Here is a 25,413-nt window from a genome sequence, read left to right as displayed (position 1 = left end):
CAGATTTCTCATGCTGAGGTACCCGACAGGTTTCCTTCACTAACCACTTTCCAGGGCATCTGTTCCTCTGAGTACTCGGGACTTTTCTCAGATACACACTTAGGTCTTTGTGCTCATAGAGAAAGCGTCATTATGTCATAGAGGTTTCCTGGATATTAATGTACAATTTTATAAGATCTTATTTATAGGAGGATGAAATGAAATGAAAGCAATACTCTGTCATTTTGGGTTCCATGCTGCACCTTTTTTGGAAAGTAAGAAAATAAAGTAAACTTTTCAAAACCATTTAAAACTAAAAGATTCTACTTTTAGCTTCTTCCGATATTCCAAGCTACTCCTGGGGAACTTCGAGGGTCTTATATCCAGATTTTAAGAACTTTGATCAGCACAATGGTTTGAATAATTGTGAGTGACAGCCATAATTATATAAACTATTGCACTGTGTAGCCCCACCTCCCCTTTAATGGTTCAGGGAAGAATATGTGTATCATATTAGCATAAATTTAATTTACTGTCTCATATAAAATGCAAATCAATAAGGCTAAACTTTAAGTAGCATTCATTTAGTTTTTAATGCAGGGCAAGGATTCTTACCAAGGGTGAAGGATAAACAAATCAACAGAAATCTAGGAGTAATTTGAATTAATCTACGAAGATAGGGCACAGTCCTTCTAAGTGTCCCCTTTAGGGGTCTGGCTGATGCTGTTTTAGGAATTCTAAATTGTTTGTTCTCTATCTGCTAGTTTTCTCAAATGTGATGTAAAGCAGCGCCCCCTCCCCCCACCTTCAGATTTGCTAGAAACCCTTATTTAAATGGATTGCAAGGTCAGGTCTTTAGCAATGCAGGTGAACACTAACTGTTCCCAAACTATTTTCAATCCAAGACCAAGATCTAACTTCTGCTTTAAGGCTGACTGATATCTTATCTCATCAGTGGATGATCCATTTACTTCCTTAGGACAGTTAACCCGACAGCAGTTATCATCACAGCTATGGGTGTCAGCAGCCAGCACCGTATCAACATCTCAGAAGTTTGTAGCCTTCAACACTCAAACCACCCCTGTAAAACACTGCTCTCCTGTACACAAAAACTCTCTTCACAGCCTTGTTTTCTGGCAAGTCTGGGAAAATAAACAGGCTTTGAAGTATGCCCTGAAAGTCTTCCCAAACTGTAAGTCAAGCGCGACTTTCTACAACATGACAAGAGTTTAACATGATTTCTATGTTTTTATATATATATATATATATATATATTTTAAGTCAGAGTTCTTTATTTATCATAGGATTTGAGAAACAAAAGTCTCCTGCCTTTGATTGCCTCGAGAAAACATTTTGCAGATGCCTCTATAGAGTTCTAAGGGTTGTTTTAAAGTCATCTGCTTTTTTAAAGATGGAAGTTCAAGGGAAATAATTTCAAAGAACCTCAGAGGAGAGAAACTGAAGTTGGCATATCTTCTAATTTGTATATTATTTAGCTATTATTTGAAAGAAGAAAAAGTCTTGTTGTTTTGTTTAGACAGAAGAACTGAGATGGAAGTTGCCAAAGGTTTAAATCAGCTCCGAAGGAATGAAGACTATGGGGTATAGCCTTTCCTTCATTTCAGAACAGGACCTGGATGTAGATAATGCAAATGGAATTGTAAGGAGAGGTTAAAGGCAGAATATAGTGGTTAAGCCTCTTCAACCTTACAAACTCTCTATTAAAAATGCTATTCAAGGCAAGACATTTGAATAAAACCTTTTGGGGAAACTTTAGCAAGACTGAAATGTTTATGAAAAATGGTGGAAAAGTGTTATTTTGTTCATTTTCTTACCAGTTTTAACTATACATTACCATCTGTTTTCAAAGTACTGTTCTGTCATTATTAGCCTTTTTTTGAAGGTGATGGAAATGCCTAATAACATCTAGAAGATTTTCTAGAATTGGAGGATAATTTCTAGTTGCAACTTGCTTTCTTAATTTACAAATAACATTTCTGGAACAAAAGAAGTCAGAAAGCATTCTGCAATCCCCTTCGCCAGGAATCACTCGGCCTTTGAAACAGACACTTTGTCTAGGAGTCTGCTGCTTCTCTTCTGGCCTCCATTTAGAAACAAACACTGCAAAAAGGCTACATCTTCATTGAAAAGTGTTTATTTTAGGCATCCACTGAAAAACATAACCTGCAAAAACAGCAAGAGGCTTTATAAACAGTCTGTAAGAGGTGTCTCTGGTCACTTCTGCTTAGAATATCATCTTAAACTATTCTATCTTATTGAGCTCAGAAAAATAAGAAAAAGCTTTAATTAATTAAAACAAATAGATTGATAGCCTTTCATTTACCATTGGCACGCTTACACTTACCTGATCTGTGGCACCTCCTGAACTCTTCAAAGCAATATGACACAATAATTTCCAACAGGATGAAGTGATTATATTGTTTAATTTACAATACAGTTGCATCATGGGAAAGCAGATTATCAGACAAAATGGTGTGTCAGCTTTATTCAGGAGAAAGGAGAGTTGTATAGATTATTTTTCCTTCAGATCTAATATCTGCTGTTCACAGTAAGTGGCTGTATTTTCTGCTTGGTCATAGTTAATTTTCTTTCTGTTTTTGACATATTTTCCTGATTTTCATAAAAATATACTGTGTTATTATATTATCTGTAAAGTCAAGTTCTGTTTTAAGATAGTCTCTCAATTTCATTTATTTGTGTCTTCATCTAGCTCCATTTTTTTTCCCAATGTATTTAGGGCTCAATGACTTAAGAATCCTCTCCAGAATGCTTAAATGAAAGCATTTGACAGCTCATTTTAGTCCTCTCTAATCTAATCTTCTCCAGCCTGCACATAAGATCTGTGCTCCTCTGTACCTCTTGTCTAACAGCCTGGATCAAGCCAGACCCTCTCTGGATTTAAGTTGTTGAAAGGCGACAGTGGTATGAAGAGCCTTTGACAAACATGGAGTAATTTATAATATGATTATAATAGCAATTTAAGAATGATAAATTTTCAAAGATCACCCTTAATTAGTCTACTGACTTGTATCAGCAGACCAATATCCAAAGAGCGTGTTTTTGCTTAGTGTCCTCACTGCTTAGTGTCTTTCTGACTCTCATACTTAACCATCTTGCCCTCTTGCATTTGATGTTTGATCAATATTATCAGAAACCTGATCTGGTTGCCATTGAAATGACTGCAAAACTTTCTTTGTTTTGACTGGAAACATGACCAGGCTCAGATTTTTGTCTTTTAATTAACAAGAGGTTTTAAAGATGAGTCTCATTATATCTGGCTTCATTTGATCTGCGTAGTGACCTTTTCTGGTACACTCACGGCCGTGTTTCGGAGCCTTGCTGGTGCAGAGGAAAGCCCTTTCTGCGGGGGCAAAGGGAGCAAAGCAGCAGAAGAATAAAACAGCCAGCTCTAAAGATGTCCCAAGAAGAACAAAGAGTACAATTAATTAGATTACTTTGTGGCAGTGTTTAATCTTTTCAAATGAATTGAGATCTGCTTTCCATCTCCCTTCCCTTGTGGTTTCTCTGAGCTATACAACATCAGTGTATTCTTTGTAGATGTTGTTCCCAAGACTGAACAAAACCCTTGTGAAAATGTCTAACCATCAGACTTTGCTAATCCACTTTTGCAGATTAGTGTCTAAACTGAACTGTGGTATCTGTCCAGCAAGCGTACCTAGCATTCTCTCTGCTGTTTTCAATACACCTTCACATAATCACTGGTCCCAAAGAAAGGATTAGTCTGTCATTTCTTAAGATTAATTCATTTTCTTTAAATCCTTTTTCAATAAATCTTTGAAATTAAGGCAAATGTTACAAATAAGGGATTTAATTAACAATGTAGTTCTAGTGTTCATTTCCTTTTAGGTTGGGTTTGGTCTCTATGCTTTCTAAAGTCTGTGGAGATTATTCAGTTTCTCGTGCAATCTTTTCATCTCATCTATATGAAATACTTAAACTTTCAACATTTAATAATGATGAATCAGATCAAGATTGGAGCTTACAGCCACTTAAGGAAAATTCTTTCATTTCAGCCAGTGATGGCCTGAGAGCATTAAAGTTACAAAATCAACATTCTTCTGTTTCCTTTACGGTGATATTGTTGCTGTCCCTTTATATTGAAATGTATGGGGTTTTATGTTCTTATATTTCAGACTTGCTGACTAAAAGATCCGAATTTTGCCTGGTCAATTTGCCTATAAAACATCGCTCTTTTAGGTTGTTTTTTCTGAGATCTGGGTTTAGGAGTCACCTCAGGTCTTTTGGCTCCTTCGCTGAGCAGAGGACAGAAGCTGTGTCCTGTCTGCGAGCCCCGCAAAGCTTCCCCAAAGAAATTATTAAAAAGACTACTCACGGAATGTGAGAAAGGGTTGAATGACAGTGATCAGAGGAAGAACTGAAGTATCTATCACAAGTGCTTCTCAAACCCTAATCTTTTAAACATATTTTAATCTGCCAAAATCTAAAAGCTTTCTAGTGTCACCATTATTCCTTTTTAGCTTCACCCCTTTCTCTCTGAGACAATTTTGTAAGACAGATATACACGTAACTATGAGAAGTGGTAATTCTCTCCTTGTGATTCTTGCATTCACATGTATTGTAGTGGATGCTAATAATATATATTTTAGTTCTGGGATGTTCATTCAAGTTGCATACTTTTCCAACTGACATATGCAATTTGAGGATTTCGTTTGTTTGCTTTCCCCAATACTCCATACTGAGGATAACACACCCAATGACCACCAGATGTTTCTGCTTCTCTAGAAAAAATATTAAGTCATTAACAGTTTTAATCTTTGCCTTTTCTTTGACTAAGTATATTTTTTTAATACGGATTTATAAATTAAAGCATGATTTCTCTTTCTTTATTCAAAAATTTGTACAAGTTACTGATCAAATTCCATTTCTGCCTTGTTTCCATCCATGTTTTGAGTTACTCAACTTAATTACCCTTTACACGTGTTTATTATTTTCATTTTTTTTCATTAATGAGCACATTATCATTAAAACACCTACATAAGCAAAGCTGGAACAAAAGTGTTCAGTGATTTGAGGAAGATGGTCTCCTCTTTTCTCATCTCCCACACACTCCCATTCCTGATTCCCATGTTGCCCTGTTCTTCACTTGTCCTTAGGGGGATGAAGACATTTTGGAGATGGAATCCCAACCCTTTCATACTGCTCATGCAGTGAATAATCACCTGTTGTTTCTCCAGCCTGTCAGGGAGCGAAACGGGTGTAGGGGTTGGAAGAAAGTGACATCTCTGATGGTCCTGACAGTACCCTCAGCCTATGGTGCCGATAGTGCCTGGGCCAACGCAGATGGCAGCGTGAAAACTGCGTTTCTGAAAACCCAGTTCGAAGTGGATTGTGAAAGAGAACAGCAAATTCTGTTGCAGATCTGAAAATGTAACTGGGGTCCTTAAAATCCCAGTGCATCCCTCTCTTAAGCCGGTCCATAGACTTGGCAGTGTCAGGTTAACAGTTGGACTCGATGATCTTAAGGGTCTTTTCCAACCTAAATCATTCTACGATTACATGTCCCTATTTTGAACTGGAGTAATGGTTGTGCCTAGCATGAATGGGTTTCATCTCTTCTCTTTTCTCTCTTCTCTTTCCCCTCTTCCTTTCTCCTGTTGTCTAGTTGTGCTCGTTCTAGTTCTTCATGAATTGCCTGAAAATAGAACATTATGCCAAGATAAGGCTCCTCTGATTCTCCTTTTTATCACCTCAAAACTTTTTAAAGGTAAAACATATGTAGGTACTGAAGGTTGCTCCTTTAGAAGCCTTCATTATTGCAGCTCTGAGGCAGAAACACATCGTAGAGTTTACATGTAGTTTTAGTTTCTAGTTTGTTATGCTTTACCTTCATTTCAAATTGGGCATGTAAAAATAGCAAATGTCTTCATTTTGTTTATGCTAATTTCATCACTATGTAGGGCAAACTTCTTCCTGGTTTCACAGCTTCATTTTATATCTTATTCAACATTTTACTGTTTGATCTTTTTTGGTCAATAACAAAAATAGCTGTGGTGACAATCTATCTGTTCCTTACTGTATGCTATTTAATAATTGTCATTATGTGGCTTTACTGCAGTTGTCTCAGAAAACATGTGATGGCCAACGTAGACGTCAGACCACCACCACCAAAATGCAGTAATGGGAACATACTGAAAGGCATTCCCTGTTCTGGTGTGGTCCTTGTCCTCCCTCCGCTCAAAGGAGCACAGGAAAAGAAAGAAGGAAAAAATATCTAAAAGTTTCCTTTTTTCCTTTTTTTGGTAAACTTTGTTTCTCCCTGCCTGGCAGGAGGGAGAAGCGGCTAATGTCTCCCTGCTGAAAGCATTAACTGATTGCATTGTTACTTGAGCACAGCAGCTGTCCTTATACATTTAGACTCCCAGTGACAACAAAATTAAGGCAGCCTCCCCTTCTGTCAGGCAATAAAATGATTTTCTCAACTTCTTTATTTCTTCTGAGAACTTCCTAGTGCCTGCTTTTCTATGACTGCAGTGAGATGCTACATTTGAACTGATCATAATGAAGGGGACCTTTTACTCAGTGTTTTCTGGAAAGGCGAAAGGAAAAACAAAAAATAACCCAGATTCCAGTGTGCCCTGAGGACTGATTTCCCCCACTTTTCCATTTGCTTTAAGCTTGTTGATGTGAGTGGGTGTTTAATCTCATTTGCGCCACCAATGCTATGCTTAGTAATTGCCCATTGCTTTCTGGTATCTGATTAAAGGGATCTTGCTATGACACCCATGGCAAAGCGCAATTCCCTGGAAAGGAGGATGGAGGGTGCTCCTGCATGGTCTTAACTATTTAATTTTTGAGTCTGGAAGGGTCCTAAAGCTTTCTGCTAGATGGCAAAGCTAGATCAGTATCCGCATGTTTCTGGCAAGTTTTCCATGCGCCAGTATTTTCAGCGTACCTTGGCAGGCTAAGGGCACCCAGTTGAGAGTTGGAGCTAAAAGCCATCTCCTCTTGCAGTCCTACAGGGCTGCGTAACACAAAGGGCCTTCAGATGTCCTGTGATGTCTATGCTGGTCTTCTACTTCTGCCCTAGGCTCTGTCAAAATTGCTCTAATCAGGCAATTCAGTATTTTCTCTTCAGATCTAGAGGAGGCACCTCCCCGCCGGCTGCAGTGCCAGAGGTCTCAGGGAGGCAGACCAGGAGCGGGCTTGGACTCATAAGGCAGCTCAACCAGCCCCATATTGCTTTTCAAGAAATTTATACCTATGCTTTTCAAGGCCAAGGGCTCACTCTGACTCACCCAAAGATTTGGGCAATTTTTTTTGTTTTGCTCTTTGTACCAGAGAATAACGTGACAATGAGGCCATCTTTGAAAGATGTGTAATAGTCCCACACAGTTTCCCATGCCAGGATCTTAGGATGACATGAAAGCTTAACTTACCAAGAAAGTAATTTTAAACTCAGTCCTTTCTTCTTTCAATGACCTATTTTGGATACTTCTCTTTAACCAGACATCCTACCTGCAATAAAAGAGCAACAGGAATTGAAGGTGTATCACTGCTGCTGAATAGCAGAAGTGTATTTCTATTGTGAATATATATATGTATTCTCAGTTTCTGATTTTATATATATTTAAATTTAAATATGTATTGTTTTTAATGGGAAAATAATCCTTCAATCTTTTAATAGCTTGATTTGTCCAGTTCTGTTTGTGTCTCTCTATGTGCAGTTGCTAGTTCCAACTCAGTACTCTAAAAGCACTGACTCTTCTATAACTTATAGATTACAGGGGGAAAAAAACCCCACAGCACTAGGCTAAATCATCCAAATTTGCCACAGCAGGATCCTTCACCTATTTTCTGAAACATTTAGTTTCATTTTTTCCTCTCAATCTGACCCTTGCAGCTCAGTATTGGTAATTAGCCCCCTGCTTCTCCTGTAGCTACTAAAAACTGGGGAAAAATAAATGTTTCCATTTATACCATTATTGCAAAGGCACAGCCGTGGAACACTGGAGACTCACTCATGATGTAAGGGCAATTTTCATAAAATGACACTCAGGCATTTGGGTTCTAGCCTTCAGAATTAAGAACAGTATATTTTGGTTTTGGTTTTTTTTTTTAAATGAAAACTTGAGGCAGTGCTATTTCTGTGGTTTCAGAGTATGAACTTGGCTGCTGAAATCTCAGCTTGAGATGCTATCATCCTAAAACCCCTTATGGAAAACCCTCCAATTTGAGATAATAAAAATCAGTATTAATGTAAGCAAAGTAAAAGTCTTTGGGAACGTGATTTCTCCTCCAGTGGTACCCAAAGGAAATGATGTCTATATGGAAGGATGGTCATACGATGAACTTTTAAAAAAAAATTGTTATCGCAAGAGATCTGTAAAATTATTTGCCATCACAAATAGTCCTAACAGTCCTTGAGAGCTTTTCATAGCAGCTTCCTCAACAAAATATCCTTCCAATTACTGCATCTATGCCACTCAAATAAAAATTAAAGTTTAAAGAATCCAACAAAAGGTTAGATCAGCTGCTACACGGTTGTTCAGTTCTGAAATTTCTGCAGACAGATACAATTAAGCAGATATTTCATTAAATCAGTAAATATCAAAATCAGACAAGAATTTACCAAAACCTCTAAGGAAATATTACACCTTGATAGCTATGAATCTGCTACTCTGCTGCTTCTCCAATCTACGGATTTAAATTTAAATCCTATTTTCCTCTTCCTACAAGGGGCATATTAGAACAGATGTTATCAACTGAGAACGTAATCCTACAATGACACCATGTCCAACTCACCCAATTTTCTTATGAAATTTGATAGTTTTCTTTTAAGCTTCAGCTGCTTGTATCAACCAGTTGTATAAGGAGCTCAGCCTTTCCTTCATTTCAAGAAGTGTATTTCTGACAGGCAGGACTGAGGGCTCGGGTACACACCGAAGCCTCAAGAAGCCCCACATACATAAATGTTAAAATCATTGCCCGTTTTGGGTAGCAATTGAGATTTTTTTTAATGCACTGACCCAGAAATAACGGGGTGCATTCAGTGAAGGCACCCACGCTCGTTGCACGGAGCTGCAGAGGAGGGTGACAGCGGTGAGGAAGCGCTGCCCACCCCGGCCCCCCGACAGCCGAAGATACAGACTCATTTTCAGAGGAGACTGAAACAACTACCAGAGAATCGGGAAGGATCTTACCGTGTCCACTGCCTTAGTTTGAATACTCCGGTTCCCCAGTTCCCCCGTCTCTCTCTTCTGCGCTTCTTACGATTCTCAGAGATTAATGTGGAAATAATGTTGCCTTTTTGTGTGTTTTTATTGAGTTCCCCTTTTCCTATAAAGGTTTTATCTACTCCACTGTTGACTTGATGCTATTCCGCTTCAGAAATTCTACTCAACTTCAACTTGTCTTGTAGCACAAAGGCAACCTGAGAGCCCTTAAAGACATCGTTAAAATTTTTATTTCCATGCCTTTCAAAGCCCCTGGAAATACATATTGTATTACATGCCATCGTTGTAAATAGCATTTCTCTTAATGCAACAATCTTGGTCTAATCTTCCAGTGGTGTGAATATGCTAAAAGGAAGGCTTAAAGAGATAGATGCTAAATAAATTAAAACGAGCTAAGGGAAGATGTTTTATAACCCTAGAAATATTGCAAGCATTATTTAAAGTAGTTAATATTTTTACAGCCTCGTGAATGCTAATCTCTGGGAAATCTCAGGTAGCAAATATAGTTTTAATTCTCAATTTTAGTTATCACAATCTGGAACTGTAAATTAATTTCAATGCTATAAAAAGTAATAGAGACGTTTATTTTCTTAAGCAATCTGGCTTATTCAACTGCAGACTAAATCTGAATTAATGGTCCTGGTATGCTGAATACAAAATTAGTAATAATGTGAAATGCACGCGATGATAATATCTGCTGGAAGAGTTATAATGCTAGGGTCCAACTTTTTCCCATTAATATACTCCATTACTATTAAAAAAATGATACTGAGCTTTCTATCTGGCACTTGAGTGCTTTTCTGGTGACTTCTTTATAAAAAATGACACCTTTTGCAATATCAAGTGTACTTCATTCTTTCGGGGATGCATTAAACGTAGAATTACGGTGCCTGTTGTATTTCTATAATCAAGAATCAGACTAGAGGTAAAACCTTAGCAAAGTCACCAGACGTGACATCCAAACTTTAATCTGGAGAGATGAAAGGAGTGGCTAAGCCCTTCTTTTATTCATAAAAAATGGAAACAATAACTATCAACAATGAAACTCCAGTGCTCTTCAATGAAAACACCCTGCTGTTCAAGAGCCATTGGCACTGCCCTGTCCCAGAGGAGAAGTTTCTTTGATTACAGATGGAGGGTTTGTACGGATCTGCACGTATGTTTGCGGAAGGGCCAAGACAGGAGACAAAAAGCAGTCCAGAGGAGTTCATGAGGGGACTGAAAATATGATCAAGAAAGAAAGTGAAGAGAATTAGAGGCTATAGGAGGTACATATGGAGCTGTGAGAAAAAGTGGCTTCCAGCGTTTCATCCTGTTGTGCATTAGAAACCAGCCAGAAACCTTTTTATTTTATTTTTTTCCCGTGAGTGCTAGGCTGTTGCCAAAGACATATATTGCTTGGTTTCTCTCCCTGCCAGAAGCACCCCACCAGACTTTCACTGTCCCTTGCCTCGCTCAGGCCAAGTTTATTAACGAAGGAGTTTTCCCGCAACAGCCAGACAGCAATGGTGTTCATCGAAACGTAGCTCTGACACCTGCACTCAACAGAAGTGTCGCGGCGCGGTGGGGTGGTGTTTGTTGGACCTCTGCAGACCTGACGGAGGAGGTGGGCTTGGTAGCCCAGTTCCTCACGCCAAGCCCCCCCGGCGAGCTCAGCCCACCCGTGCCTCCGCTGGGCCCTTCCTACTCAAAGGTTATTTGAAAGCCCTTACAAACCGGAGGTGAATCACTCTGTACTTGTGGCATTAAACAAAAGTCAAAGCAAATAGCAAGGCGAGAACAAGCTTATTCTGCAGCATTAAAGATGAACGCCCTTAACGTGAGAGATTGCAGGGAAATCTGTCCCATCCCTATGGATCCTCGAGGGCTGGCCTCCTCCCCGAGGCAGACTCTCCACGGAGGGCGATGTCGGAGGGCTGTTGGGTGTTGATTTGTATTTTGTAAATACGGTGAGAGGGGATGGGAGCGGTGCTGGGCACCTGCATTTGCTCTGGGGGCAGCTGATGCCCCAGACCAGTCCATGGAAGGGTACTGGGGAAGCTGGGCTGGGCTATGGGGGGGCGGCAGCCTGGGGCGGTGGTGGCAACTTCTTCTGCCGAGAACATAGCCGCCTCCAAACGGCTTTATACCTCAAGGTGTTTCTGTGGTGAAAGCAAAAGATTTTGTGTTCATCAGCATTTATTCTGTTTTCTTTACTTTGGGCTAACGAGCCTGAGTCAGGAAACCATGCAGGGAAAATCAGTATGCTTTCCAAATAGTGCAAGCATCAATTTAAATCTACAAAGTTGCAGTGGGCTATATAAAGATTTATTAATCAAAACATTTGCAAAATATTGACTGTGCGCGTACGCTGTTAGGCCTGAGAGATCATCTGTGAAGTAAAGCTTGCATTAATCACTTCTTCTCATACATTAATCTTTGCAGAATAAAAAAAATATGTAGGAGATATTTGTGGATAGTTTTCTAACTGTGTTTTGGTAATTTCATTCTCTAATTTAAAATTATTTCCACTCAACAGTTGTCATGTCGAGGGTAGAAACAAAAACTCAGGGTAAGCAGCCAAAGTGCAGCTCATAGAACAAATGTTGTTTTGGAGCGGGGCTGGCTGCCATCTCCTCCCGACCCCCCCGAGGGGACGAGCCCAAGGCACGAAGCTCCCGCAGGGGCCCAGCACAACTGCAGAATAACACCGAGAGCTTTTTGATGCCTCTTTTGGCTTAGACACCTCTGGTGAACACAGATCTAGGAAAATCTGGTTAGGAGGATTTGGCAGTGCCTGTTCCCTGCAAAAATAGAGTTGTATCACAAGAATAAAGCAGAAGAAAATGTGTTACTGATGGAAAAAAAAAATCTATATTCTAAATCCAACCAAAGAAATGCTCCCAGTTTTCTTTTTTAAAATTATATTTTGTTTAAAAAGTCTGTCTTGCATTATCTAAATGCACAATATTATCCTAAAGCATTAAGTAAATGTTAAAACATGACAACACTCTTTGCTAAAAAACCTAGAAATTTTTAGGTTTTATTCCTAACCAGAAACAAACACCCCCCTCCCTAACCCCCCCCCCCCCCAACAAACAAACAAACAAACAAAAACAAGCTGGAAAGCACTAAACCCCATTTCTTTGCAGCCCCATTAGGGACCCACATTTTTGACAGCTCTTTAAAAACATGAAGGCATCCACATTTCTGTCTGAGAGTCTCTGTAAACTACTCGCAGTTCTTTGGTTACCAGCAAATTGCTTTAACGAAGACTTTGTGTGGAAAAATATATTAGTGTATATATACTAGTGTTTTAGTGTACTTAGACCTCAAAAGAAATGTCACAAAAATCAAGTATCTCTGATAAAGCAGTATATGCTCTGCTTCCCAAACTGAAATTTCCCGTCCTCAGAGGGCAGATGCCTTTCTGGCAGTGCCTGCTTGGCTGGGAGAAGCCTGCGGATACACAGGCAGCATCCTGGCCGCCTTGAATGATGATGAAAGCCGTATTAAACACTGGCTATTGTACTGATTAAAAACCAGTGGCGTAATTTGGCCTGGGCTATTTCATTTTATTAAATGCCAAGGTATGTATCAGCATAGCCAGGAGTGCTTATGAATAAATAAGTGCTGGCAGGCTTGTTTTACTTAAAGTTGTGAACTGCCACAAAGTGGCCGTAGTATAGGTGACGTCTTTAATTTTGAAAAAAGAATCCATTTGTAGGGCTGGCATGATGGTAAGCAACAGCCATGATTTTATTTCATACGTGCCTTTTAGTGGTTTTATGAAGCTGGTTTATAAACAAAGTTTTAAAGCGCAAGGCACGTTATCATTTTATTTCCTCAGAACAACTAATAAGCGAGAGAGCCAGCGATGTATTTATAGCAGGATGTATTTATAGGAGAAATGTTCCAGCGACTGGGGGGGTAATGGGGAAGGAACACACATCCCCTAACGCAGAGAAATGATTGGGAGCTCATACTTAGGAATGTAGTGCCGTAGCTAAATTAGACAAATTATTATAGGCCCTAGATACCCATGGCTGCTGCTATATGCTGCCTACTATTGCAGAATCACTCTTATGATTTTCCTTCTCAGGGAGTGAGGGAAAATAAAAAATGTATTACTCTTTTCATTACACAGCTCTCTATTTTCTGCTCCTTATGTGTGTGTATATATATATTTGTGTGTGTGTATATACACATATAAAAAAACTCACTTAGTTACTAACTTTTATTTTTAATTTTTATTTTTGCTAAGTGCCAAGAGTGGGTGCGTGTAGCTTGTGCTCCACACGCTGCACCTACTGCTGGCTACCACTGGGGCAGCGACAGCTCGCAGCGATTTTGGAGCTGTCTGTTTGTTCTTTGGAGGTAGAAATTCATTCTGAGGAAAAGAGTGAAACCTAATGTAAATCCATAAAACCAAACTATTCTCTGCATTAAATTACTTAAGGGAATAAACAACTTGTTTTGCCAACCAATACAATAGGCACAGAATATAGTAGCTCTCTTCTAACAGATAATTGTGATACTTGGATATGGGGAGAGAGGTGTGCGTATATTAAACAGGAGCAAAGGATTATTTTATGATTTAGACTTTAAGAGAAATTTTCAAAAGCCCTGTGAAACTCAGTAGCCTGGGAGAATTTCTCTGTTCAGGGGTATCTCTGAACCGGAACAGTGCGGGTGTTTGTAGACATTCTCTATAGAAGCTATTTATCAATCTATAATAATTTAACTTTACATCTTTCACTAGATAATACGTATATACAAATATATAAATAAATACACATATAAAAATAAATATAGTAATACTGACTTGTAAACTGCATGCAGAACAGATTACATGAAATAAGAGGGAAAATGTTTCATCCTCTAGACAATTCTGAAATTTCTTGCCACTGTAAATGAGAATGAAAACTGGAATGGTTCAAAAATTTATTCTGAACTATTATTCTTGAAAACATTAGAAAGTCCTCTTTACTTCCAGGAGTGTTGCAGAAATGTTATTGTTTTCTAACGTAATGTAAAACTGTGTGCCTGTGCTGGTGTACATCTGTGTAAGCTGGAGTGGGAGGGGGTGTAGTAAACAAGATACATCACTCTTTATAAACCTAGCAAAACTACTAAGTAAAACGTTTATACGAAGCAAAACAGTACATGCATCATAAGGAAACAAAGTCAGAGAATCAGAGACGTTGAAAAAAATACTCAGTTTAATTCTGAGTCACTGGAAAATATATCTTTTGAAAACATCAAAAATCAGCATGTTCCTGTTAATGTTTTGCTCTGAAGAAACAGTGTTTTCTGATGGGAAACTGTTTCGCGAAACAGTTTCCAACCAGCTTTAGCACGAATACTGCCAATTGTCATTGTGTGAGAAAGTGAAGAGTATATTTTATTTTAGCTTCAATTCCAGCAGTGTGCAGGAAAGTGGCCTCTTTAATAGAAGTCTTTGAGTCAGAGAAGTGGCGGTGAGGAACATCGCCGTTAATGGGACAATAGCCCTGATGTTCCTCTGCCCCTCTCCTGACCTTGAGTAAGCAAAAGCGTTGTTATGAAATCCCACTCAGTAAAATGGTATTTCTTCAGACAAGCTCATAAAATCAAATAATGATTGAACTGCCAAATTTCTGGATGCTCAGAGCTGAGCATTGCTTTCCCATTTTATTGTATTCTTTTCTTTTTTAAACAAGCAGGAAAAACTGGCAGCTAGAGCAGAACTTTTCTGCAACTGCCTACCTTACTCTTTTTCTCTTTTCCTAGGGCGGTAACAATTGATCTGTCCCACTGATATTTCTGTATGTTTGCTGTAATTTAGCTATATCAGCATCTGAAGTAGCTTCTGGCTTTGAGGGCTCATTTAAAATCAAAGAGGAACTGTCTGCGGCACTCCTTGGTGGCCAGTGCGGGGGGAGAGGGACTGACAAAATTTGTGCTGTGCCTTTTACTGTGGAGTTTGAGACTTCTTTTCTTATTTGTTTCCATATTTCTTCATCTGGCCTTTTGTGGGCCTTCCCCCCCCAACCCCCCGCCCCCGGCTCTGTTATGGCTCCTGTGAGCTGTGCAAGATTCTCCAGTAGTGTTAATTCTGTTTGAAATTTGTCATCATAAAGAAAGCCTTGAATCCTCAGTGGAGAGAAAAAAAGTTTCAGTAACTGATGTATGGGTTTGTGTTCTTTGTTCGGTTGGTTTTAATTTTTTTTTTAGAAATTCTGCAGGATAGATTTGAAGCCTGGATTGACAGAGAACCTCAAAACAGCGAGAATTTACCCATGAGAATATCTACCTTTGAAGTTAATCGGTTTCCCAAGCTCCTAATTAAGTAGAGAAGTTGCAGGAAGCTGCCAGGATACTTTGCGTGGGTGGTGGGGTGGATCCAGCGTCACGGCCCCGGTACTCGTTTGAAGGTGGGCTTTGCCTGGCCAGGGTGGCCCGGGAGAACAGCTCCGTCAGAACAGCTACCAGCCGATGCGGTGTAACCAGTCAAAAGTTTCAGGGGCATGGGATCCTCTCCTCAATTTGGGAAAACTTCGGAACAGTCATGATAAACGGCAGTTACATCTGCTTTGTAGCTCTGCTGGCTAGCAGAGGTGCTAGGAATAGCTTTAACTTTGCACATTTCCTAATACAGCAGGAAAAAGAGCAAGATTTCATCCTTTGGGGGAGGACCTTGGGGTGCCTCGAGCCCTCCCTCGCTAGGAGCCCCTCCAAAGGTCCCAATCTCTTGCTGAATGAAGAGGACAGAGATATCAGCATTAGAAACGGCAACAAGCTCTGAAAAATGCGTTCACCGGTTGCAGATAGAAAAATGAACAGCAGTTTAATCCTCTTCTTCAAAATTCAAATGCCTGCCTGTCTTTTGACCATCCAAGCCTTCCAGCTTGTTACCTCGCTAAGACTGTGGGCTGGATTTAACCCAGCCAGGGTAATATCGTAGGGGTTAAGCCTTGTAACTTCTTTCCTCTGCTCTGCATCAGCGTTTGTCTCCTACTTTTCTCTGCTAGAAGCAGGAATACAAAAAAGTACTTCTAGCTCAGCCAGTGGATGATTTTTATCAGCTTATTTTAGTCAATAAAGAGAGAAGTCAATCACTCCTGGAAAATAGCACTTTCCAGTACTCTATATAGCTGGCCAGTACAATCACAGAATAAATCAATAACCACATTAATCAATACGATGTAAACTGCTGATCTCTGTGGATAAATTGTACTGGTGTAAGAAGGCTTTCAAATAAATTCTAAACCCACTCAAACTGCATAGGCTTTAAATCTACTGAGGGCAGTGGGACATGTGAAAGATTTGTGTTGTTTCTCTTTAAAATCTCTGGGATAGCAGGGCCGCAGAATAATGTAATTAAATAATGCTAGCAGTGCTCACACACTCTCACACACAAAGTCGACTTCAGTGAGAGCCCTGGAAAATATCCCTTAACTCAAATCTGCCAGCAACAGGAGATTTCTGGCATCGTGCGATCCCTCAGGAGGAAAAACCAGGCTGAATGGGAAGGGGTGCACAGAGAAGGCTGAGCCAAAATCTGGTTATTTTACAGCCCCAACAGCTGTAGGAGGTTTTGCTCCTCTAGGCACCTCTGTTTTTTATAAACCCCTGAACCTAAGCATCTCATTTTTTATTTTACATATTGCCGTAATAGCAGTCCCATGCGAGACTGCTGGCAGAGCCTACGGACACATTGCTTGTAAGGGAAAAGCTGGGTTGTGCCTAAAGAAACTGGACTTGGGGTGGGGGAATGTGGCAGCAGCGTGGCTCGCAGTGGGCTGTCCCTCTGCTCCAGCTGCGTGGCCCTGCATGCATGGCTGGCAAACAAGCAGGAGGAGACAAATAGAAACATAATTTGTGAAAAATTGTGTCGGGCTTTTCACCGTGGGTCTGAATGTGTTGTGGAAAAAGAAATTGTTAGGAGGTGACGATAGCCATGAAGTTGTACATAGCATTAGTAGGAACGCAGAAGGGACGTGCACAGGTGGTGGGTATGGGCTGAAAGGAGATTTCAGCCATCAGCATAATAATTAACAGAGCTATGCTGAGCAGTTAGGGTCATACCAGCCATTTCTGGCAGCGCAGAAACCAGAGCCATGCATGGCAGTGTCCAAGCCAGTGCCTTAATTAACCAGGCCCATCTCCCACGCCATCTGTATTTACTCAAGTGCAAAAAACTTGAACGTATCTTGTGAAAAACTTGCATATTGTAAGGGGTCTTCTGGTATCCTTTTCTGTTTCAGAATTGTTCCAATTCATTCTCTAAAGATGGGAAATATTTGTAGCCGTTTTTCAGTACTGAAATATATTGGCGTATATAGAATAGGTTAAATAAAGAAATGATACATAACAGTATTATTAATATGACATTTTAATTGCTACATCAGACATATTTTCGAGTACTAAGTGCAGGAACTGATAAAAAGAAGTTCATATTAAAAAAAGCCTGAATGATTGAAGCCGTTTAGAGGCCTTTATTGCACCATGCTGTCAAAATGTCCAACTGACCTTTTCTACATGGTAAATTTCTCCAAGAAAGATTATACACAAGCTATTTTAATATCACTGATCCCCCCCCTAGTTTTTTGATTAGATAATGGTCAGAGCAAGAGAAATGCCAAAGTCCTTACATATACTCTGAAGATGACCAGGGGCATTATATACGAAGTTTCTGCAACCTTATTTAAATTTTTAGATAGATATTTCTGAATGCATCATTTGCCATTCTTTTACACTTCCAGTCCGTAACAATTCGGTAAGTGGCAGCCCTCCATCAAGTCACGCTCAGCAGCAGAAGGCGGCACATAGGGCTTACCCGGGCGCAACGGCTGAGGTAGGCTGGACCGCTCCTCGGCATAAATAACGCAGAGGCTGCGAGGCGATGCCCATTCCCGCACCACCTGTGCCTCGAGGAGCTCCTCAGCCTTGTAGCAACAGTTCAATGGTCCACTGCTGGTACTGCCAGACCTCAACCCGCCTTCGCCCAAAGGCCGTATTGTTGCTACACCTACGTGGGCACTTGAAACGTAATTTTGAGGAGCACCGAGAAGCAGCCGCTCTCTGGCACTTGGAGGGAAATTGTGGAGGATGGTGCCTTGGAAATGTCAGTGCCAAAGGGGGACAAAGGCTGTCGTGGTTTAACCCCAGCCAGCAGCTAAGCACCGTGCAGCTGCTCTATCACTGCCCTCCTCAGCTGGACAGGGGAGAGAAAATATAACGGAAGACTCGTTGGGTCGAGATAAGGACAGGGAGAGATCACTCAACAGGCAAAGCAGACTCAACTTGGGGGAAATTAATTTATTACTAATCAAATCAGAGTAGGGTAATGAGAAATAAACCCAAATCTTAAAACACCTTCCCCCCACCCCTCCCTTCTTCCCAGGCACGGCTTCACTCCCGAATTCTCTACCTGCCTCCCCAGCGGCGCAGGGGGACGGGGAACGGGGGCTGGGGTCGGTTCATCGCACGGTGTCTCTGCCGCTCCTTCCTCCTCAGGGGGCGGACTCCTCACTCTTTGGTAGCCCCCAGCTACCAAAACCTTGCCACGCAAAGCCAATACAAAGGCATTGGCTTATTCAGAGTGGGACAAGTTCTGCCCTAGCTTTTGCCCAGGGGAAGGCAAAGAGCAGTTGGACACGTGCTCCCTGAAAAGACAAGAATCTGGAGAGGTGGAGGGAGGGAGGCAGGATCCCCAGCCACCGGCCCACAGCAGCCCAGTGCATCCCAAAACCTCTCTGAGAAGATTAATTCTCTCTTCCACAGAGGCTCTGGAAATCATTTGGGGAAATTCTCTGTGACTGCAGTACAGTCAGATATTAATAAAATCTTTTTCTGCTTTTACACCATATTTATACGTAAGTGTGATTTAGAGCTCTGTGTCAAGTCGTCACCAGGGCTGCATTCCAATGACCTGCAGAAAACACAGGGTGTTTCTGCACTTCAGGATAATGTTGATTTAGGGGCTGGTACAGTAGCGCACATGGGCTATTCTATTTAGTTTCTTGGCATTCGTATTCAAAAATTGCCCTATAAAGAAGGGAGAAGGCATTAAAAAAAGTTTAAATGCTCTTAAATCACAAAGAAACATTGTGTTTAGAGTGAATGGAAACATTTGGATAGGCTCAGAATTGCTTTTTTCATGGAGAAATATTTTGTTGATGTGTTAAATTTAAAATGAAAATCTCTGCCTGCGACTCTTTTTCATTTTTTGGTACTTTGCTTAGGTTATCAAAATAAAATAGGTATTACTCTTCCAGCTATTTGAAAACTTAGGCTGGTCTGTGATTTGATCTAGTGCCTCTAAAAATCTGGTAAGACTGGGCCCAAAGTTCCCTGCATTGGGCACCTTTAAGTGGGGTTTTTAATTCAGCTTCCTAGTTGCTAAAAATCAGGAGCATTGCAGAATTTTTTTATTTACTTTTTCCATTGTTTTTATTTCAACTTCTGGGTTTTTCAAACTTTTGTTCTGCGACTGTGAGGGACAAAACTATTTTTTTTCCCTTTTTTTCCTTTTAATGAAAGCTGCCAGTCATCTGAACTTTTTCTATTTCAGCACCAGGTGCTTTAATAACTTTTTCATGTAAAAAATAGACTGGACTTTCACTGCTTTGGGCAGTTCAGCCATCAGTTCATCCTAGCGAAACACCAAAAAAGAACTGGGGAGCCGAAGAGAAGAAACCGAACCTGCACAAGTCAGAGGGCTACATTGATTTAGGGAGGATGGGGGGGGCTGTCGTTATAGCTGTATTTAAAGGTACTCTCCTTAAGACTGCTTAGAAGTTCTGCTCCCAAGGCAGACTGGTCACTTGGCAATCCATTTGTGCTCCAGCTCTAAGGGAGTTCAGCAAGGGAAAAGCTTTACTCATGTTAGCTGTCTTCCTAGGTTGTCCCTTCCTTTAAAAAGGGCTACTCCCGCGTGAATGACAAAGCAGGACTAATGTAGAAATTATGATGTTAAGCACTAGAGACATAAAGAGCCTGGTCGTGACATGTATCTTCTACAGTGAGAAAAGTACCTTGCAAAGAACATCAGTAATGCATACAGAAGTGAAAACAAATCTGAAGAAATTATTCGTTGTTTATTTTAACTGCAAATAAAAATGTTTTTACTTCATTAGAGTATTATCAAGATTTTAATACCATATCCACTTCTTTCTAAACTGTTCTCTTCTTGAAAGCTATGTTAAACCTCCTCCTAATAACTCCTGTGATTAGCATATTTGTAGAAATCCCAGAGGACAGGCTTCTAAAAGTGGCATTATATTTCTAGAGCCTCCCTGTAATTAAGCGTCTATCAGGCCTTCTCTTCAGTTGTATATAACTGCTCTGCAGAAAATCTCTCTTCGCTTGAATAAAAAGAGATGTTTTGTTTAAATTTAGCAGAAGGATTGCATTTATGTTATGAAATATAAGAATTTTAGATTCAGTTTAACTGAAAAAAAAAAAAAGAAAAAGAAATACCCATTGCTTAAAGGACACAAGAAGGTCTGCAAGTGAGCTGCCATGGCAGAGGGCAGCTCTTGCTGGAGACCTGCTGGGAAGGGATGATGCAAAAAACTCTGCCAGAGCTCCACCAAATAGCGGCCAACTGTGTGAAACATTTTGTTGAATTCAGTATGGGGATTATTAAACGTCACCAGGTGTGAGTGATATTTGCTTATCCACAGTAAAGAAAAATCCCCAAGTTTCTACAGTCACTTCTTTAGTGAGACTGCAGCTGCCCGGCCATGAGAACACGAAACGCACACTCTTTTGGCTTTGATAGCGTCAACACAAGACGCAAATGTTTAGCGGTGAGCGCAACTCCAAGTAAAACACCTTGTCTTAGGGACTAAATATCCTTTTCATCCTCTGGAGTCCTTAGATCAAAATTGGACATCGTTCTGTAATGCGTGTTGTTGCGATGTTTTTATCATTTATGGTATTATTTTACGTCAGTGTGTGTGGAGTTCTCCCTGCAAGTCCAGCACAGGGGCTCGGTGAATAATGTCAGGTACCAAAGTTTTGGTAGCTTCCTATATGATTTCATATTTTAGACACTCTTCCTGCCAATTTGGCCTCCCATACCCATGGATAAGAAACATATTTAATATCCTGTTTGAAGGATTATCATGCACAGATGAACCTCTATCTTTTTGCTCATTCATGTGCTTACACATCACCATCCCCATCTGAACCTTTTTCTTTTAAAAAGTGTTGGGGGATATTTGATTCACTTGTAGTTATAAATGGTTACAAAGATGACACAACACGTATTTGAAAGTAGTGAAAATAAAATATACTTCAGACTAAAGTGGGAAGGAAGAAAACGTCCCTCAGTAATTATATGAGACAAAAAAATACCTTTTATCGGATGTTGTTAAAGTTGACACGAGTGTGACTTCACATTTTGAGCTGTATCTACTGACTTGAAAGCCATGCTCACTCTGGTGTTTAATCTGTCATTCTAATAACTCGATAGATTGAAGGGCTTAATTAGATGCTTTTATTTCTATTTCAAGATGATGAAAATCAATGTTCTTCTCATTTACCTTCATATGCAGCCCAAAGATGAATCTACACTTTCTAGCTGCTGCAAAGAATAACAATATCAGATGAGAGAGCAACTGAACCTGCTTGAAGACAGATATATTTCAATCTCCCTTCAAAAAAGGTATTCAGCACCTCTGCTAGTTTTTGTTGATCAGAATAGTCTTTGCATGAAAAAGTCCTTTAAAATGTATTTGAGAATATGTAAAGTATCTCATATCATAAAAGGTACTGTCTCATTCAGATCTGGCTCAAGGCTTGCTGATGCCATTGAAAGTCTTTCTGTTGAATTCAGTGGGTTTGGGGTTGGTACATATGATTCCTTTTATTTAAGTTTCCTTTTTCTGAAGAAAATAGTAGAGTACACTTCATATAATTCATTGTATGACAGCCCCTGTAATACAAACCAGTGCAAAAAGTAAACAAATAGCTTTTATTTAATTGAAAGTGGGGTTTTTTACAGGATACATTGAAGAACATGAGATAAATAATATCCACATCACAAGCAATTGCTAGTCTCTTCTCTCAATGATAACAGCTCGGCAGAGGTCTTTCATATTTGACATACCATTACACTGGAGTTTCAGTAAGAACTACCGCTTGTAAAAAATTTGAGACCACTCTCCTTACAATCTCAAGTTATGTTTGGCACCACTCCATGTAATTAATGCATATACATTTATCCATTAATTTCAAAGCTTATTTTTAAAAATTAATGTCATATTGATACTTAATGTTTTCTTAATAATAGACCACTTCTATCTCCCTCCCCCATCCCCACTGTTTTTCTTTATCAGGAATGTTGGTCACGGTGAAGATAAATGGTTAAGATTAAATCTACACATGGTTTATTTCTAAAAGTCCATGGCTGAGCATTGCTTTAATCATCAAGGAAAAACGATATAAGAACGGAACTCAATAGCAGGATCCCAGATGTCAATATATGGTTTGCCATTTGGGACAATTTTATTGCTCCAGAGCTTAAACCTGTAAAAATACAAGCACAGAAAATTTTCTGACAAAAGTGAACTTGTGTCAAAAAAAAGTTTTTCTATGCATTCCAGCATAACAGCCATCTTTATTCTATTTGCAAAATGAAACATTATCCACAAGTGTTATTTCTATTTATTTTGGGTTTTTTTTAAAGTTGTAGCAGCAATTCCATGGGTGAATATCTGCTTTTAGGAGGGTTTTGGCTAGTTTGTTGCAAAACTATGCTCCATTTTGCATAAATAATAAGGTACTTATGAGAGCAGAGGCTGGACCCTGGGTAACCTCACCCCAGCGATGGAGCAGGGCTGAGATTCTCTGGCTCAGCAGCAGCAGCAGCTCCAGAGCAGATAAAGAGCTGCGTTATACGGTGGGAGCTGCAGCTTTGACGTTAGCAAGAAAGCTTATTTCTCTGTCCTTCCCTGAGCATTGCAGGTCAGGGCAGACGGAGACCTACACTAAAAATAGAGTCACATCTAGGTGTTGCACAAAATACTCTCTCTACTAATGAATCTGAGAGTACCAGAGACTAATCTACATGTACGCAGCATTACAAAGCAACAGGAGGGAGGCCACCTGTGGTCATGGAAAGTCTGTTAATCTATTGGACTTCTTAGAGGCACACAGATTTCTTATTACACAGTAACGTTCAGAGAAAAAAAAAAATAAATCTCACGTACTTGATATTTTTGGAATCCTAATTTCCTCACTGCTGCTGCCATCACCCCCATCACTGACTGTTCTTATTTCTATGAGATAATCTTCTTCAAATGGTACCAGAAGTTCAGCTGAAGTGTTGTTTGTCTCCAGTATGTGTGTTTTGCTATGTCTGTTTTGTCTATACAAAATCTAAGCAAAAAGGGATTAGAATACAAGAGTTATTTATTTATTTTTAATATCTTCTTTAATATCAGAATATCTTCTGTCATGTCCCAAATTTGCAGAGCACTATCAGCACCCTGCAGATTATTAAACTTAATTCAAAACATAAAAATATATTCTGCAGAATTTTGTGATGGAGACCACAGCGGGCATTTACTCTAACTTTCAGGAGAGCATTTGTCTGCTAGAACTGAGGTTTACTTTGAAAGTAGGGTTATGAAATCCTTATCCAATGCATTTATGCTCATCTGTAAATATGGAAGTTAGACACACCTTTAAACAAGACTTTAACCTGTAACACCTTTTATATCCAGAACTCATCTGACACTTCAGGAACTGAGGTTTTGGGTTTTTTAAAAATTTTGCCCGGTTGTGGCGAGCATTTATAGTCAGAAAGATTCACATTGACTTCTGTGTAAAATTACCACCTGCTAATGAAAACTGGGGGCATTGCATAGCTGTATGTTTTTAAAGACTTCAAGAAAGGACAGATATTTAGATAGTAGCATCTGGGTTTCCACTTAAGAAGCACATTTCTACAACTAAACATGATGGATCCAGCGCCTGCTTGCACTGAGGTCTTTTTGCTAATGAATCATTGGGCCAAGGTGCAGAGCAGCCTGGGGGACCCAGACAGGGATCTTGCAGACTATGAACAGCTTTTTTCCTCCAAGAAACCTTTCTTCCTTGCTAGCACATCAATGACAGTGTTTGAGTACTTTCTCTTGACAATCTTCTGACATACTTATGTTAAGAAAAGCAACTGAAGAGCAAAGCAGAAGGAGAAACAGAGATCATGCAATAAATACTGCAGCAGGCACTTAAAGCACTCTTTCCATATCAAAATAAAATAAGTAAGTGTGGCCTAGAAGCAGGTTAGACACAAAGGAAAAAAAGGTCAATAGTCTAGTTTTAACTTTTTCCCCAGTGTGTGGAGCTACGCAAACATGCTCACTAGGGTGTAAAAGGATATGAACTCAAGAAAGATTGCAACCTGGGGGGTTTTTGTGTCTTTTTCCTCCCTAGACATAAATAACTCTGTGTAGACACTAAAATGCCTAGCAACACGAGGATCTTGATCCTGAGAACCCTTCCTCATGTAAGCACTCTCCACCTCCATATTTACAGTCCTTCAGGAGTAAAAAAGTCTTTCCATAAGTCTTTTAGGGTCAGAGCCACTGCAAAAAAAATTTAAACTAAATTTGTCTTTCCTTTAAAAATAGATTTATGGGAGTGTTTTTTACTTCATTCACATTGATCTTTATGTGAGTATCTTCCTACCTCTTTTCAGAGGTACAATTACGAATTGCCAGAGTGAGAACTTTTAAATATGTTTTATGCCTGTCTTTAATGCTTAAGAGCCTGTTCTCTACCTCTTATATATGTGTGAAACTCCTTCCCCCAAAAGATGGGAATGCAAGAATCTTAGATGAGTGAGATTATAAGGGAAAGGGGACAATCGAGATCCAGCACTGGAGACAAAATTCCTGTGTCAGGATAAAGAGGTCCTACTCTGACCGAACACAGCCATTGTCCCATTTGTATAAATGTCAGCCAACCATCCCAGTAACTCCAGAAAAGTCACTGTTTTCCAGGTAACGAACAGTTGCCTTTCAACTAGTCACTGTTTGTACCTCTATTATAAACAACTTGTCTGATTAATGAGATACAGAAATTACTTACTTTGTAGCCTAGCACCTCTGATTCATTCTCCATAGTTTTAACGTGTTCCCAGTTCAAGCAGATTTTGGAATTTGTCAACTTCCAGGCGATGTTTGCTGGGGGTTGACTTGGTGCTTTAAAAAAAAAAGAT

General features: G+C 39.8%; 1 protein-coding gene across 7 annotated transcripts in view; it reads right to left on the bottom strand.

The window, feature by feature from the left end:
* Positions 1-22,183: 22,183 nt before the first annotated feature.
* Positions 22,184-25,413, bottom strand: part of LOC126049833 (contactin-6-like) — a 150,819-nt gene continuing 147,589 nt past the window's right edge. For all 7 annotated transcript variants that reach the window (XM_049826878.1, XM_049826877.1, XM_049826879.1 and 4 more), the window contains 3 exons: positions 25,284-25,396; positions 23,399-23,567; positions 22,184-22,715 (listed from right to left, as the gene is read on the bottom strand). In XM_049826878.1, coding sequence (XP_049682835.1) covers positions 22,609-22,715; positions 23,399-23,567; positions 25,284-25,396 — 389 coding nt within the window. In that variant the 3' untranslated portion in view covers positions 22,184-22,608. The remainder of the gene's footprint in view (positions 22,716-23,398; positions 23,568-25,283; positions 25,397-25,413) is intronic.

The sequence above is a fragment of the Accipiter gentilis genome, chromosome 23, assembly GCF_929443795.1.
Source record: "Accipiter gentilis chromosome 23, bAccGen1.1, whole genome shotgun sequence".
Lineage (NCBI taxonomy): Eukaryota > Metazoa > Chordata > Aves > Accipitriformes > Accipitridae > Astur > Astur gentilis.
The sequence above is the reverse complement of the archived record's forward strand: the minus strand, read 5'-3'. Positions and strand labels throughout refer to the sequence as shown.